This window comes from Lethenteron reissneri, chromosome 20 (genome assembly GCF_015708825.2).
Source record: "Lethenteron reissneri isolate LAM-NWPU_2019-01 chromosome 20, ASM1570882v1, whole genome shotgun sequence".
NCBI classification, from domain to species: Eukaryota; Metazoa; Chordata; class Hyperoartia; order Petromyzontiformes; family Petromyzontidae; genus Lethenteron; species Lethenteron reissneri.
In genome coordinates this window covers 5,957,297-5,973,452 of record NC_083798.1, presented here as the reverse complement: position 1 = coordinate 5,973,452, position 16,156 = coordinate 5,957,297, and the positions used below count along the sequence as shown (strand labels likewise).

General features: G+C 42.8%; 1 protein-coding gene across 2 annotated transcripts in view; it reads left to right on the top strand.

Moving 5' to 3' along the window:
• Positions 1-524: 524 nt before the first annotated feature.
• Positions 525-16,156, top strand: part of LOC133344636 (mitogen-activated protein kinase kinase kinase 2-like) — a 33,044-nt gene continuing 17,412 nt past the window's right edge. Inside the window, exons 1-7 of one of the 2 annotated variants that reach the window (XM_061554661.1) lie at positions 525-601; positions 5,372-5,456; positions 12,697-12,827; positions 13,247-13,287; positions 13,474-13,573; positions 13,919-14,020; positions 14,463-14,589. In XM_061554661.1, coding sequence (XP_061410645.1) covers positions 5,453-5,456; positions 12,697-12,827; positions 13,247-13,287; positions 13,474-13,573; positions 13,919-14,020; positions 14,463-14,589 — 505 coding nt within the window. In that variant the 5' untranslated portion in view covers positions 525-601; positions 5,372-5,452. Of the gene's footprint in view, positions 602-621; positions 1,520-5,371; positions 5,457-12,696; positions 12,828-13,246; positions 13,288-13,473; positions 13,574-13,918; positions 14,021-14,462; positions 14,590-16,156 lie in introns of those variants that run through there. The other variant, XM_061554660.1, reaches the window with a different exon arrangement.

The window sequence follows — 16,156 nt, the reverse complement described above, 5'->3', positions numbered from 1 at the left end:
TAAACCCGCCGCCACCACCACACAGCCAATTATCCAGCCAATCTCCTGGCCACCGTGGGATGGGAATTCAACGAGGTTGGAACGTGGCCCCGTTCAACTTCCACGATGCCGCTTTGCACGCGGCCGTGCCAGGAACGAGTGACGTCACAGCCGCAAGCCTCGAGGGGGCGGAGGGGGGGGGGACGAAGGGGGTGGGGCGCTCCCCCTTTCTTTTCCAATATCCCAGAGCGTGTAAGCGGCGCCCGCGCGGGTTACGACGCGCGCGATTGGCCGCTGCGAGGGTCGCGCGCTCGCATCGGCCAATCACCGCCGAGGCGGTGGGTTGGGGCCCTCGCGTCCCCGGGTCAATCCGCACTAGAAATTCAAACTGGCTAGCGCGCAAGGAACAACATTACATGGGGGGAGGTGGGGGGGTTGGGGGGGATTGAGGGGTGGGGGTTGGGGGGATTGAGGGGGGGGGGAGTTGGGGGGGGGGGGTTCAGCAATCGATTCGATTCTAAGCTGAAGTAGTGAATCGAGTATCGATTCCTGAGTCGATCAGGGACGCGCGTCGATTCGAAGGACGACGGCGGCGGCCCAAGCGGAGACGTTTCGCGTCAAGGTCCGCGCGTGTCTCTTGTTTGTTTGTTTTCGTTTGTTGTTGTTGTTTGCGTGCACAAAACAACCAATCGCAACCCCGTCGGGACATCGACGTGCCTCGGGCGTTCGATTATCGGCCAATGCCGTCGCCGCCGCGTAATCCGCGACAAGAATCGATCGTGGGCGCGATGCGCGCAACTTCCGAGTTTTGCCGCCCCGTTCCGAAAGACTTTGGTGGTGGTGGTGGTTGTTGATGGTTGTTGTTGTTGGTTGTTGTGGTTGTTCTTGTTGGTGGTGCTGAGGGAAGCTCGGCCTCTGGTTGCTTTCTCAATCGCGAAAACAAACAGCGTCAAGGCGGCCGCCGTAGAAACTCTCTCGCGGTCTCTCGTCGCGGGCGGGCGTGCGTGGGCCGCCCCTAGCCGCCGACTGAAATCCATCGTTGTTGTTGTTTTTGTTGTTGTTTTGTTGTTGTTTCGGTGTTTAATTGTCGGCAGTTCGACTTTGCGAGTTGGGTTCGCGAGCCTGGCTCGGGCCTAGGCGACGACAGTCGCTGGCGGCTTTAAAGTTTTGACGATTTCAAGTCGCTCGCATCTCGTTGTTGGGTTTTTTTTATTCCTCTCTCTCCTCCCCCTCCACACACATCCCTCTACAAACTTTAGCCGTGCAGTCTGCTCGTTTGCATGTTTTAAAAGTGGTGAGAGGGGAGGTTTTGCGGTGGGTGGGAGTCGCTTGTGCGCCAATTATTTTCTCAGTTTTTTTGTTTTCCGTGTTAATTTTCGATTGTCATAGAAGCGTATCGAGGCTATTTATTTAGCGGTCGGCTTTGGCCTTACATTTGGGGGGGTTCGTGCAGCCACCCCCGCACTCCTTCATCCCCTTCATGCAACCGAGTCCGCCCGAAGAAGAGAAGGAAGCATCTGGGATGTTCGCCCCCAACACGGTGAGTGAAGGAGGTTTCTAACGCCGACGTTTCGGAGCCACACATTGTGGATGCTTTCATCGAATTCGTCGTTTTTCCCCGGTCTGAAAGGTTGGCGGCGGGAGCCGCGATGTTGCAATGGTCACACTTTGAACCCTGTTGGCTTCTTTTTAAGTGAAGTTTCCGGCCACGATTGGCATCAGTGGGCGAGTGATATTTCTGGGCCCCCCTACACTTCACCGATCCGAACTGGCCAGACTGGTGAAGTATGGTCACCCCCCCCCCTATCAATGACAAAGTCACGCGGAGATCTTTAACCCATTAGGAGGTTTATATAGGGCTGGACTTATTGTAGGCGAATAAGCGGCTTGCAAAAGTATACGGCCTCTATACAATGCCACGTTATCTCGTTCACGACTCGGACAACACGTTTGCAAATAGTTTTAATATGAATGCAACTTGGACATTTAATCGATAAGAAGGATGTTTTGTTCGAATAGTGTTGATAATTTAATCTAGTCCTAAATGGCATCCCAGTGCAATGTGCCGTTAATACATTAACTTATACATTTGATGGTATGATCTTGAGTGGAGTACAGTATATTGTTTAAGGAAGTACTGTATATTTCCTTTTAACTGCAATTTATTTTCACGAATAATTTTACTCCAATAATGAGCACTTATTTGATCCCATAAAAATGTGTACATCCATTTATTCGTTGATTGCTATCTTAAATGTTGGTCAACCTGTACTGCTTCACCATCATTCACATTGCTGCCATTCGTATAGTAAGTACCGTGTTCCACGCCATTTGCCGCATCGAAGCACTTTGGTGTCGAGCTTAACTTTGCAAACACGTTGATTGTTTAATATTCATATTGATTCTCCGAACTTTAGACAACACTTCAATGTTCCAGTCCGCTGCTAAGGGGCCCAGTTAGGCGCACGCTATTTATGTTTCTCGGCAGCACAAATGTGTCGTAAACTTGATTTAGAATCACATTTTAGCGCTTGTGAATCCCACTCACTGTTGGATGACAGCCTCCCGGCTTGCTGTGGGTTATCTGATCACATTTAAACACGCCGATTTGCCCGGCTTGGTGAAGACTGGGAGCATTGCTGGACGCCGTTGACAGCGGATTAATTGCCTTTGCTGACCAACGTAGTCCGAGCAGCCTATTGACGCCTGTTTAATGTATAGTGATCGCCCATCCAATGAGGCTCAGCTTTCGAGATTGGATAGATTCCTGGTGATTTTTGCATGCCCTGGTGTATGGTAGATGCAATATCACAACTAATTACATCAACGATTGAATGTTTTAAGGTCGAGTCTATTTGTGGTTTTATTTGCAGTTTAGAGTTTCAATGTTGCACTGGATTAAAATTAGTCAATTGTGCAGTTGATTCGAGTCAAGTTTTCCACCGCTGTCCTCTGCCTATTGGGATGCAACAATTCAATTGACATGGATTAATACGGTTGTTACATGTGCGTTTAAAGCTGGCGATTCGCATTTCATACAAGTTATATACGGTATAATAGTCCAACCCGCAGAGCTATCATTTGTGAGGAAAGGTGTTTAAATTGCGACCATGGTCAACTTTACCCCGATCGTCATCCGGTCATGGTCAGTAAACAGCCAGAGCTGGTGGGGAAGCAACTACAGTCAACGTAATTGCCCCATTGATACACCTGCCTCCAGCATAGGAACATCGAATTACAACCACTTGGTTCAGGGCCACTGCAAGAAATGACAGTAACATTGCAATGTTACATGCACTCCACAGTGTTCGTTCGTCTTTGGGACTATTACTGCAACTGAATGCGGGATGATATTAAGCTTGCAGGAGGATGAGACTGGCACATTGTGTGTATGGGATGGTCCGTCCCACTGCCGTTTGTACGTCTGTGAAACGTGATCGCACTTCAGACGTGCTTTGTCACGTGATATGAAAGTGGTTCCCTGTTAATCTTACACCATTTCAGTTTTCACCAGAGCCATTTGTCACGTTCAGTTTTGGTCTCTGGTGTGTGTGTTTTTTTAAGTCTTCAAGCAATAATAATACTTTATGCGTCACGTTTATTTGATTTAAGTGCAACTGATATAAGAAAAACACGACTTTCAGTTGTCAACTGATAGAAAACAGCATGTGCAAAATGACTTGCCTTGCAGATGCTGGACATCTGAGACCTTTGCAGTGATGTTAGGCTTGGGGCCAGTTTATAGCTGGTGTGGAAGGCTTTGAAATTGTATATGACCTTGCAGGTCTTGACACCAACTGAACATTTTAACACCACAATCTACTTTTGTGGACTGATTTCTAATAGTTGTATCACAAGTTTACCTTTGCAGATGTTGGTGGCTAGCTTTTCCACAGATTGCCATTGTTTCTGTCTGCATCGCATTGGCTTATCAAGGGACATAGCAATGGCTAAAAACATTAATCTCTGCTCGAATTTTCACCTGACTCAATATTTATATAAAGACAGCATCGAGTGCTTTGTTTTTATAGCAACCAGCTCAGTTATGTTCGCAAGTTGTGGTGAGTTTTGATTTTTTTTTGCAGGGTCGTTAATAAGTACTGTACGTTCTTTGTAAAATCGGTGTTAGTTTAAGTTGATATCCCTAAACTGCATCCTCGAAGGATGGATTTGTAAGATGTGGGTAAAACTGGTGCATTAAAGAAAGAAGTTAACTGCATTTACAAGGAGGGTGGAAACATGCATCCAGAATTGTAAAATATGGGTGGCGGTTGCGTCTTGGTTTATTGCATCCTTTAAGGTGAAGGACTTTGTATTTGTGTGCTGCAATAGAATTGTGCTACAGTATTACCTGCAGTTAAGATGGTTCTCAACAATAAATGGTTCATTCAATATAATATTGTACTGGTGACTGAACATCACAAGAAAAATGGGAATGAATTAACTTATGTAGTGATGAACATGTATTTCAGTTTGTTGTTTTGTCTTGTCAGTGAATTCTTTCCAAATGGCTCGTACCTTGGTAGGACAGGCAATGGGTTGGTAACGTGACGTGCACGACTATGGCAATGTAATCTAATCAAAATATCAGGCTAAGATATAACTTTAAACTTAATCCCTAATTGATTTTAATATTCTGGATACAACTCGCTGAAATTTAACAGCAAGTTCAAGGGCTGTGTTGATTCGTGTTAAGTTTATGAGTTTTGTATATGTGAGATTTTGTGGGCCAATTTAGAAAATCGGTTTAGTCCAGGTGTCGGCAACCTGTGGCTTCGGAGCAGCACGCAGTTCTTTAAAGACTGCTTCGTGGTGTTACTTTTTTAAAAATTAGTTTCACCGTCTCGTATTCACATTGCATTGCGGCTCTTGAAATCTTAAATTTTTTACAGCGAATTTGAGAAAATGCCTCCTTGTTATTTTGGTTGCTGCCCCCTGGTTTAGTCTGCGTCGGTTTATGAAGAGTTTTGTAAACTTGGTGAGGAGCGACCCTTTTAGAATCCATGCAGCGTAGTTTTGACAGTGATACACTCAGCCTTTGCAGGGCCTGGGCATCACCACTAAGGCAGCAGCAGCAGCTGCTTCTGACGCGTACCCTTCTCCGCTTGGTCCCTGGTGGCGAGAAAGCTTTGTTGAAAGCTCACCATGGAAATTGTGCTGGCAAGTTACAGTAGGCCTGCTTATGATTAAGTGGATATTCTGAAAAACAGATGCTGTATTCTGTTTGGATAAAGGTCAGTGTTGTGAGACATAATTTGAATGTTAAGTTGGGAAAAAAATGCCAAATGCGCAGGTTTTTTTGTTTGGTGTTAAACTCATGGACCATCTTTAGGTTATTTGCACTGGTAAAGTTCTAGCATGCTAACATTTTTTATTTCCTTTTTCCTTCTAGGTGGGAGGCTGAGTGCATATTCAATGACGCACACGTGACATACCTGGGATTGCAAGAGTGGGAGCTTGGAAGCTCTTAAAGATGGGTAAGTTTTAAAATGGCCCGCACGCAGTGTGCGCTGCTTGCGCTGCATGCAGATTGCATCAAGTACGATTGTACTTTCGTTGAATTATGCGGTATTTGCAAGTAACTTGCACGAACTGGGAGAGCCTTGTTTGGCTGCTTTGCCTAGCAACCAAGGTTTCAGATGACCGTGATAGTGTACGGTCTCCCTGTAATCAAGACGTTACAGGAAATTATTACAAAGTGTTTGTGTTTGATAAAGTTGCATATTACAGAGTTTCTTCCCTTGCCTGGTACAATTTGTCTGGCAAATATTAGCGATGTTTGATTTGGAAGTGGTCTGGTCTTTTGCTGCCACATAGCGGGGATCACATTCGTGCTGGCCATTGTATTAGTTTACCCTTTGTGTTTTGTATTTGTAGCTTAAATACATGGACACAAGACCGGCGTAACTACTTAAACTTTTTTTTCTTATACTTGCTTGTCGGCATTCCGACCAGTCGCTTGCCAAAATATTACAGCGAGTTTGAAGGTTCCAGTGACTTCACATGCCACCGTCTCCAAATTTCTAAAGTTCCATCTACCAGTTGCATATACAGTTGCATAGCGAGACCGGTGCAATAGTTTCACAAACCACTTTTCAACAATGTAAAACCTGATGCTGAAACGTTGACTTGTGCAAATTGCCTTTTTGCTCTTAAAAACCATGCGGCACTTTTAATTTACCTGTGCATGCCCAGCACACCTTGTTGTGAGATGTTTAACGAACCCTGACGGGTTGCAAGGGGCTTTCCCATATTCGATGTAATAATTAACTTGAACAACAAAAATAACTTGCCAAAGTTCACATAGCTTCTTCACGTTAGGCTTCCGATGTTAAGAGAGATACATTGTTGTCTCTCACTAAGATTCAACTGAGTTCAGAGACAGCAGTAACATAAATCATACAAGAACGTGTTCCTTTGAACACATTTTAATGAAATAACAAAATATGCAATTAATGACAAATGCACTGTGGGCAAGAACAACCCCGAAGGGCACACGTAGAATTACGTCACGTTGGAATTTACCACTCGTCCGAGTGTTTATATTTATCAAGCCAAATATTAAAATCATGTGGAGGTTATGCATCCACACTATACCCAAAGAATTAAAAAAGAGACAATAATGCAGAATTGTGGAATTATGTTGCATTTAATCTTGTATTATGCTCAAATGTTTACACCTACATTTTTTACACACACACCACACACTTGTTCTACGTCAAAAAAAGACTATCATGTGTGTGAGGTTATAATGGTGTGCTGCATATGCGAACTTTATAAATGGAACATCACTGAGCTGACTTTTGGTGACAAAGTAGGTAGAGCTGGTACTGCAGTCAGAAAAATAGCCTCGTTTCTTCCTCCTGCAAAAAATTTGTTTTGTCTTACCAATCCTAACCCATGTTAGTGAATACTCCTGCTCTCAGGACTGTAGTCTGCCTTTACTTGATGGTTTTACCTGCTATGCCCTTGCCCAAGCTTTGGGAATGTGTGCACTTATGCAATTTGAACTTAGATACCGTACCAACTTTATTTATTTGTAGTGATTTGCTTACCTTTCAAATACTTTGCACTCCTATCGTTTTTTTTTATATCGTCTGATGTTGGTAACTTTCTGACTTGCCCCTACTGGACATCTGTGAAGAAAAGAGCTTCACATCTCATCAGATTTCCCCAGGATAAATGAAGATTCCGATTCTGTTACTGTACACATCTTTAATTACCTTAACTCAGCAAAAATGTGCTACAGTGCAGATCACTTGTATTGCCACCCATGTGTACTTTTCTTTTCTTTCAAAGGGAAATAATGAGACCAGTGCCACACAGATCTGCATATCTCGAGTTGCTGTTTGCGTATTTGGAGTCATTTGGCTGCTATACATTTCCACATGATATGCCACTATCATCTGTAGCCAGGCTGCTTCTGAAAAAGAACGACATAGCTCAGTGGGCCTTGCCTGGTAAAGTAAAAAGAGTTTTAATAGTTTTAGTTTAGTTTGCATGGAATATAGTTTAGTGTGCATGGACTATGCATGGCAAGGTGTTTGTAATGTGCATCGTGTCATTTTTCATTCCTAAATATTGCCTTCTGTGTTTTTCCTTCTTCATTTGACAGTGTTTATAATGACTGTTTATTTAAAACAAGTGTTGGTTGACTCACTAATGGTTCTGTTTATGTGCTGTGCTTTTGTGCTAAAAACATGGACTTGTGATTTACATAAAACTCGATCTCCTCATCCTTTTTACAGTTGAAATCTGTCGAACAAACAGTTGCCCTTTGTGGGTTTTCATGGCTTTCCTATTGAAAAAATTTAGCCGAAAACTCTAAAAATATCCAGATGTATTGCCATGCATATGGTCGTTAAATATGAGTGAGCAGCCTTAACCCAACTGCTCATATTCATACACCAACTCCAACTAGTTTGTAGTCCTTTCCCGCACCTTAAATTAGCACGTGTTGGCTCCGTACGGTGCGAGGAGAGCTTCAACACACCGTACACACGTGTAACAATACTCTGAACATTTAGCCTAGTTTAAAGGTGTCCCTCGAAAAGTAAGCCAAGCAAAGATGCAAAAACCGAACCAGATTTCCTGTTCTATAACAGCGAGGCTTTGCTCTGGAGCTGTTACAATTGCAACCAGATCTGTATAAACTGTAGGGCATTCTCTAATGCCCTACAGCGGGTGACGTTTAATTGGTTTACCTGAAATGACCTCGTGCAGAGAGGGTTGAACTTCCCACTGGATTGACAGTTTGAATGCCCCTGCTTACGGTTGCCATTATTTAAATATATATTTGCCACACAGCATCGTCTTGTTGGGTTTCTTAAGCATTTGTAGAGATGGGTTTTAAGGGTGTCGTGGGGAAGGCTGCATGAGGTTTTAGTTAATAAACTTGAAGGCGCAAGAGACATTTCAACATGGCTGTGGTTTTAGCTGACGCAGGCAGAATTCAGAGTCAAATAAATATAGGATAGGATTATTCTTTTCTCTAATCTCATGCCACGTTACAAGTGGATTGGACTGCTGATTTTAATATTTTAAATGTAAAATGTGTTAGTGATGCGTTAGTCGGAAAAGACATGCGTGCGATAAAATTGGCACGCGGGTACTTTAAAGGTTATACCATTGGTTATAAACACAAACGGTCGTTTCTTGAATCAGAACATTTACGCTGTTTTCATTTGCCCAAACAGACGCGGCGGAGTCACTTGGAGGGAGAGAAGTCAGTCCCCCCTTGATTCAATTTTTGAGTCCTTCAAAGAGGGCAGGTCAAAGCAATTGAATAACAATGCACTTCCTGTAAATAAACAGCTATTGTCAAACATTGACTCAGAAATGAACCCACATCCTCAGTCGGAGTTCACTTTTCAGCTATTGTTGTTAGGCAACTGAGTTCAGTGATATCCGGTGAGGTTTAATTCTGGGTACTATAATGACACACACGTTCGCTCGTTCTATGAAGGCATTTCTCAGCAGAATTGCAATTGATCAAGATCAAGTGTGGCGTCTTTGCAACGACTTTTTCATTGGGATAATTCTTGAGTCCAGCATGACTTGCGTACGGCACACCGACCGAATTATCCGGCAATGTTGTTATGTTGCCGAATGCATCTTCAGCAATGATTAGTTTTAAGACATGTAATGTTTCACACAGTAACTCCAAGCTAGCGTGTTTAGTGTGACCATAAAATGTTTGCATAACTGAGGTTTCCAAACATGCTCAGCATTTTTTCGGATGAAAACCCTCCACATTGCTACCCTTGTGCACATACCATTCGCTGTGGATTAGCCACTTTTAAACAGCAGTTGGGTTCTTGTGCACTGGTGTAATACTTATTATTATTTGATAATGCAGTCAATTTGCTTTTGATTTGAAACGACACGCAGTTTTTTTTCTCTCTCACTTGTTAAAGAAAAGTGCTGTTATTACTAGACAATATTCAAACGTTATTTTGACCAAACGTTCTCTCAAATTATACTTGAATTTCTAGCAAACAAAAACATCTCCTTGCTCGAGAGGTCGCTCGTAAGCATTTTTAAAGCTCATGTATATGGCATGCTGCTACACATCATGCTTTCGGTACTCTCTAAATGATGTGCATGATGTGTCACTGTACAGTAGTAATTGTATTCATATTCATTAAGTCTGCTTAATAATAATATGGATTAATTCACTTGCCAATGCACTTAGAATGCTGATTGATTATCTGTAAACCAAAAAAACATCGAGTGGATTGCAGGCACATTTAAGATTGAATATCTGGATTTAGTTTTCTTCCATTCAGCAGCTATATGCTTCTTCTCTGCTATTCACCACCACCACCATCCCCCTTGTTCTATTAACCCACAAAACACGCCAGCCACTAAGCCGCCATGCAGTGCCACCAATTGCGCTGCACATTTTCTAAGCATCTTAGATGTGACATTGAGAACCCTCTCACTGTACCGCGAGCTTGCTTAATGCTGAGCCCCAGGGGAAAGAGGGAGAAATGAGGGGAAATGAGCGGAGGAGAGAGAGGATGACCCTTTTTGTAGCGTGCACTGCGTTGCATTGGACACGCCAGAACAACAGGTGTTCGGTCTGGGCTGTGTTAGTAGTACTTTGTTAATAATTCACGCTTAAAACTGCAGAGCATTAATCCCCGAAGGCCGTAATCTCTAAATATTATGGAATAAAAAAATTACGTGGCCTTTGTTCTGCATACATTTTATTGCGAAGTTTAGTTTATTTTGCACATTCGAACATGCTCACAAGTTCTTTCTGTAACGTCAACGGTCTGTGAGGGAGAACTGATTGCAGGGACTCCGGCCATACAGTACGGTAACTCTTTAGCACCGTGAACGTTGTGTCACTCGCTGTAAAGATAAGCATTTACTCGGTGCGCTAAAACAAAGTAAAGCACACATGTTGCTTTAGAGCAGAACATTCCTGGGGTGTAGTAAACGTGTCTGAGCCTCCGTGCCTGTCACAAGTGTGTGGGGAGCGGTAGTGTAGCGGTTAGTGCGCTGCACTACGAACCTGACGACCTGAGTCGGATTCCTGCTCATGGTCACCAACATGGGCCTCCCCTAGGTCGACTCAGCCTTTAGATGAGTACCCGGTGCGGTGTGAAAGAATCCCCACTGGTGTGGTGTTGGTCACCCACCCTCTCATGTGCCGCACTGGCCTTCATAGGTGCTCGCTAACAGCACATGCCCCTACGGTCTGTTCAGGCTTTATGGGGGAACTTTTTTTCTTTATCTTTGTCACAAGTGTATATTGCCAGACCCTTGACCAGAGAGAGCTTTGTGGTGGAACCTCAAATGACTGTAACAATCGCTGGTGGACTGGGCCTCAACATAACAGTACAGAGACTCCTCTACTTTCAGATGAGTTAGATTCCAGAGGTTTGTTTGTAAGTCGATTTGTTCGTAAGTCCAACTTTACTCCTGTCGATTTCAAACATTGTATGGCATGTACATTCAACACGGCGAATGGCTTTAAAAGTTTTAGAATTTTCTGTAGATGTAGATGCCACCGGTTCTTCATGTTCTGCAGATGTAGATGCCACCAACGCCATCTGTTGCGCGGCGGTTGAACTTGCAACTCTCGGTCCGAACAGGCAACTGGACATACGGACAGGTTTGTTCGTATCTCTGAAAGTTCATAAGTCGAATATTTGTTAGTGGAGGAGTCCCTGTACACCATCACCGCCCTTTAAGTTGTGTCCACAGCATTGGTTGACTTTGGAAATTGGTCACGTGTCTGCTTTATTGTTGAGGCAAAGATTAGATTTTCTGCTGTCCAAGATATATGCATACTGGCTAATTGAAAGAAGTAGAATCATCTATCATTTTATTAACAAAATGGAGTTGGATGTCAACTGCTGCAAATGTGTTTTGAAGTTTCTAAGTATGCTACATTATGTCGTCATTTTCACGTGTGCACACTGAAGTTCAAGATGTTCTGTAAGCTGCTCATGTTATGTACTGTTTTATGTATTCGATGGCATGATATTTTAAATGGCACAGTTCAATGCAATACACTCTACATCATGTCAATATGGTGAATTGTAAATGTATAATATATAAAATCCATACATCACGTGAGCAGATCTTCCCATGACAATACCATGGCTTTTCTCTTTTCGTATCACAGAGTTTACTAAGAATTGTATTAGTGCCTCTAATAGACTTCATTACAGTAACACTGTTGGTGTACTGTTGTATTGAATGCTTCTTACTTCTTCGCTATCAATAACGTTAATGTGCATTAGAGCCAGGGGCCCATCTTGAGAGCTTTAACATAGGATTTTTTTGTAAACAACCAAAGGAATGTGAACAGGTGGCATTGTAGGGCCATATTTAGCAGCAAAGTACAGATGTTTTACATTAACACGTGATGGTTGCTTCATCTAAGATCTACGTTGTCCACCCAACGCAAAATTTTGACTGTTGCCATCAACACTTGTAGGATTAATTTTATACAACTATACAGGAATGTAACACTTTCAAATAATAGAAATACCCTTCCACAATTTTTTTACTTGATCTATACCATATCCGTCTGCGTATTTAAACCATAAATGTAAAAATGTTTGCCGTCAGCAGATGTGTACAGTATATTATGGAAGACCATAAGAGACATGTTTCAGAATGATGTCACAGCTACCTGGCATGACACTGTGTGTTAATAGCTAAGCAACTGGGATTTTTAGAAAATTGTGTAATCTAGTGTTTCTTCTGTAATTTATTGATATGGTTTAAATTTAGATTCTGGTAATAAATGGGCTTGTTTTGCAATATTTATGCATTATATATTTTTTGTACGGTAAAGCTTGTAAACGACATAGATGTGTTTTTGGAATATTTTCACGTGGAAAATCGTTGCAGAATTATTTAGAGGGCAATTCATGTTCGCTTTGATAATTTTAGTACAGATGGTTAGATAACACGACACGCTTCTTGTCACTTGCAAATCTGCCTTTTTCCAAATTATTGTGTATGTGAACGTTGCTGCGACACTAATTAAAAATATCCCAGACAAAACACGTTTCAGTACGGTTAGATGCAACAGCAATGCAGACAAAGCTTTTTAAAAACTTGATTGCACGGCTGAGCCTACCACAGCGCAATGCGCCTTGAATAACGATTGAAGCGGCATTGGCCTTTTGAGTTGGGCCGTTTCACGTGGCTACTTCGGTCGGACAATCCTTTGTGTGTTGTGCGTTACAGACAAACAGCAGGCGCTCAACTCCATCATGCAGGACCTGGTGGCTCTGCAGCTCTCCAACCGTGTCCGTTCGTCCGCGCAGCCTGAGGACGACCGAGCCAAGGCCGCCGACGTCGCGTTTTCTCGAGCAAAGGCATTGTCTCCTTACGTTGTGCACGCTTCACGCTTGGGGGGGGGGGGTGATATTTTATTGAAGGGAGACGCGACCCAAGCAGTGAACGGGCGAGTAACTTGTGGTTGCATACCCGCCGGCGCGGTTGGCTACGTAACATTGTGAATTAAGTTGAACGTACATACATCCATACCAGTGTTTCCCAGGCTGTCTTGACACCAGTTTTTAAAGTGTTAACAAGGAAACAAATTCTTTAAAAAAATACATGCTCAGTCGCCGTCATAATAATGGCGTGCTTGTGTCATGATGTTATTGCATTCTTATCCTGGAATTTCTCCCAATCATGCGGTGTCTGCCAACAGTGTCATTGCATGAGTACAAAAAAAATCGCTGCAGTGATATTCTTTTTTAATTAACTTTGTTGTGTTGTGTTTTTTCAGTCTGATATTCGAGTGAAGTTTGAATATAATGGGGAAAAGAGGTAAGTTAATTCAATTTAGCATTGTTAGCTTTCTGTTACTTCTGCTGTGACGTTTGCGTTTTCTTTTCTTTTAATTGATCTTCAATATAAATTACAATTGGCTAAAGAGACGAAAATTTTTACCCGACTCACATAACTGAAGGTGTTGTGCATGCCAGGTTGCTAAATAAAAATGTTTTCAACCAGGATCCTACAGTTCCTGAGACCGCTATCTTTGGAGGATGTCCTGCACAAAGCCAAGGTGGCGTTTGGACAGCCTATGGATCTATACTACTCTGGCAATGAGGTACACTTGCATTATGGTTATAGCCAGTTACACCATTATTTCGTAGTCTTTTGTGGAATCTCTCGTGGGTGCAGGGGATTGTATGAACCACTTGTAACATGTAAACATGTAAACATTAAAAATAATTGGTTATTATTTGCACCTCCGATTAGCACGGTTGGCTACATATGGTGCGAAAGAAACTCGGCATATGTTACGTAACTCTATGCATGCAGACGTCTACATTATGAATCGATGAATATTCACACGCCTAATATGTTGTGTTTTCACTTGCAGTTTCCGTTCTATCGTGGAGTTGTAGTCTGTTTGCTGACATTGGTAACCCTGTGTGCTTTTATGCTGCAGCTGATGATCCCGTTGAGGAGCCAGGAGGAGCTGGATCAAGCGGTAGAGCTCATGGATCGGAATCCGCACATGAAGTGCCTAAGAATTGCTCTTCACTTGCACGTGAGGCTTGTGGATGCTCAATAACTTATTTTTTTGTAATATTGTCACATTTAGCCTGTAATAATAATGTACAATCCGCTGCAGAATGAAGACCAACCGCTTGCTCTGTCAATCATTGCTGGTCGGGTTGGGGTGGTGAAGTAGGGCAGCCAGAACGCGTTCAGATATCTCATTGTTAGCCGTGGCTGGGAATAAAACTCAATCCCAGAGTTCGTAGTGCAGTGTGCGATTGACTACCACCTTTCAGGAAATCTTCGTTTTTTTTTATATGTATACAGCCGTATTGTGGTGTACATCTGGGTAGAATAGTGGACAGTGTTAGCTACCATTAAGCTAGTTGCATGTGGCATATTAATGTATGCTTGGATCAGGGTCTACTTGGCATCGCGTATAACAACAATGAAGTTGCTCACCGTAATGATGGTGCGTTGCTTGTGCACAGGTGTTGGCAACCTCACCGGCATCGTCTCCGAGCAGTTGTCGTCCCTCTCTGCGGCTGCACTCGCCCCCGTGTCCGCCTGACCCGGTCGACCCTCTCGTCCGCAAGAGGGGCACCGAGGGTCACTTCGGTAAGGGATTAGTTCCCGAGTTTATAGGGCGCAACTTTCCTTGCACGTAACTCCGTTGCAATCTTCACGTATTTCCTAACATTCCATGTTAAACGCGACAGCTTCGTTGCTTCGGTTTTGCAATGCAATCGCATCGTTCTGAGACATTCAATGCGATTATGTCCCATACCTTTATACAGTGTGATCTATTTATAGATACTCCATTAAAATAATATGGAGAATTTATAGAGAAAACAATGTTTTATTCCAATGCCTCTACACTCTCCACTGTAAAATATTGAGCCATCGCTTCCACGCGTCAACTTTGAGAAGAACGCAACAACGTAATTAGATATCAGTGGGATATCTATGCGTTGATCACTGTATAATAAAGTATAAGACGAGGCTTTATCTCCCAATTCTGCTCTCAGCCTTGCGGCCAGGCATAGGGAACCCAGCGGGGAAACTGGGCAAGAAAAAATAGGCACTTTCTCATAATAACAACCAGGGTTTTTATGAAAAGAATCAAAACACAAACAGGAATGTACAGAAAAAGCAATTCAAGTGAGTGGAGCATTTGTAAAAGGTGGATTAATCCAGATTTTCTATTAAACATCTCTACTTTTTCATTTGCATAAAAAATCTTCTTCTATTTGGTGAATCCTTGCCCTTATCCAGTCAGTTGGAATACATAAGCAATACAATTGTATAATTCAAAGACTGTGAACATATTTAATTGATGTGGACCTGAATACGGCCTCATTTCTCCAGTGTTGGCATACTATGCTAAACGGAGTTACAGGCAATAATGTTGTTCCTAGCAACAGCATTGCAAAAAAATAAAACATTTCACTTTAGCTTTGCTCAGCTGTTCTTGCAGATGCGAGCGGTAACAATGGTCATGACTTTGGCCAGTGGCCATAACGAAATATAATCGGATAAATACATATCTGTGTTTATGCAACCATGTGATAGCCTGCTTACAGTTCTTCATGTCTTATTACATTTTTTTATCCACTTTTGATATTTGGCATTTGACACTGACCTCAATAAACATGACCTGCTCTTATGAGTGACATTAAACATGTCTTGGTTCCATGGCAAGTGTAACCAATTGTAGTTCATGGTTTTGGTTCAACTATTTTCCGGCAGGTCGCACAATAACGTTACCTTGTGCTGTTGGACCACGTGACATATGTTATCACATGGAGCTGTGATATAACCTTTGCATGTGTACACGTAACCACTAATCTACACATTTTTATCTCCAGTCTGTCAACACTCTCTTGTTTATCTCATTTTCATTTAACTCATCTATTTTTCATCTAAATTTCGCATATCAGTTAGCTTTCTTCTCTGCGAGCTCAGCGGGCCACTCAAAATGGTTTATTTGTCCAGGTATGGCCCGTAGACCACCAATTGAAACATTTCAGCTTTAGCCTATTCAGATGTTTTGCTGAAGATTTGAACTCTCTTGAGGCCACAGCTGGGGTTGATGTTAAGGAGCGTGTGTGTACATGTGTGGTAGTGCAGTGGTTAGCTACGAACCCAGTGACCCGTGTTCAATTCCCGCTCATGGCCAACGCCA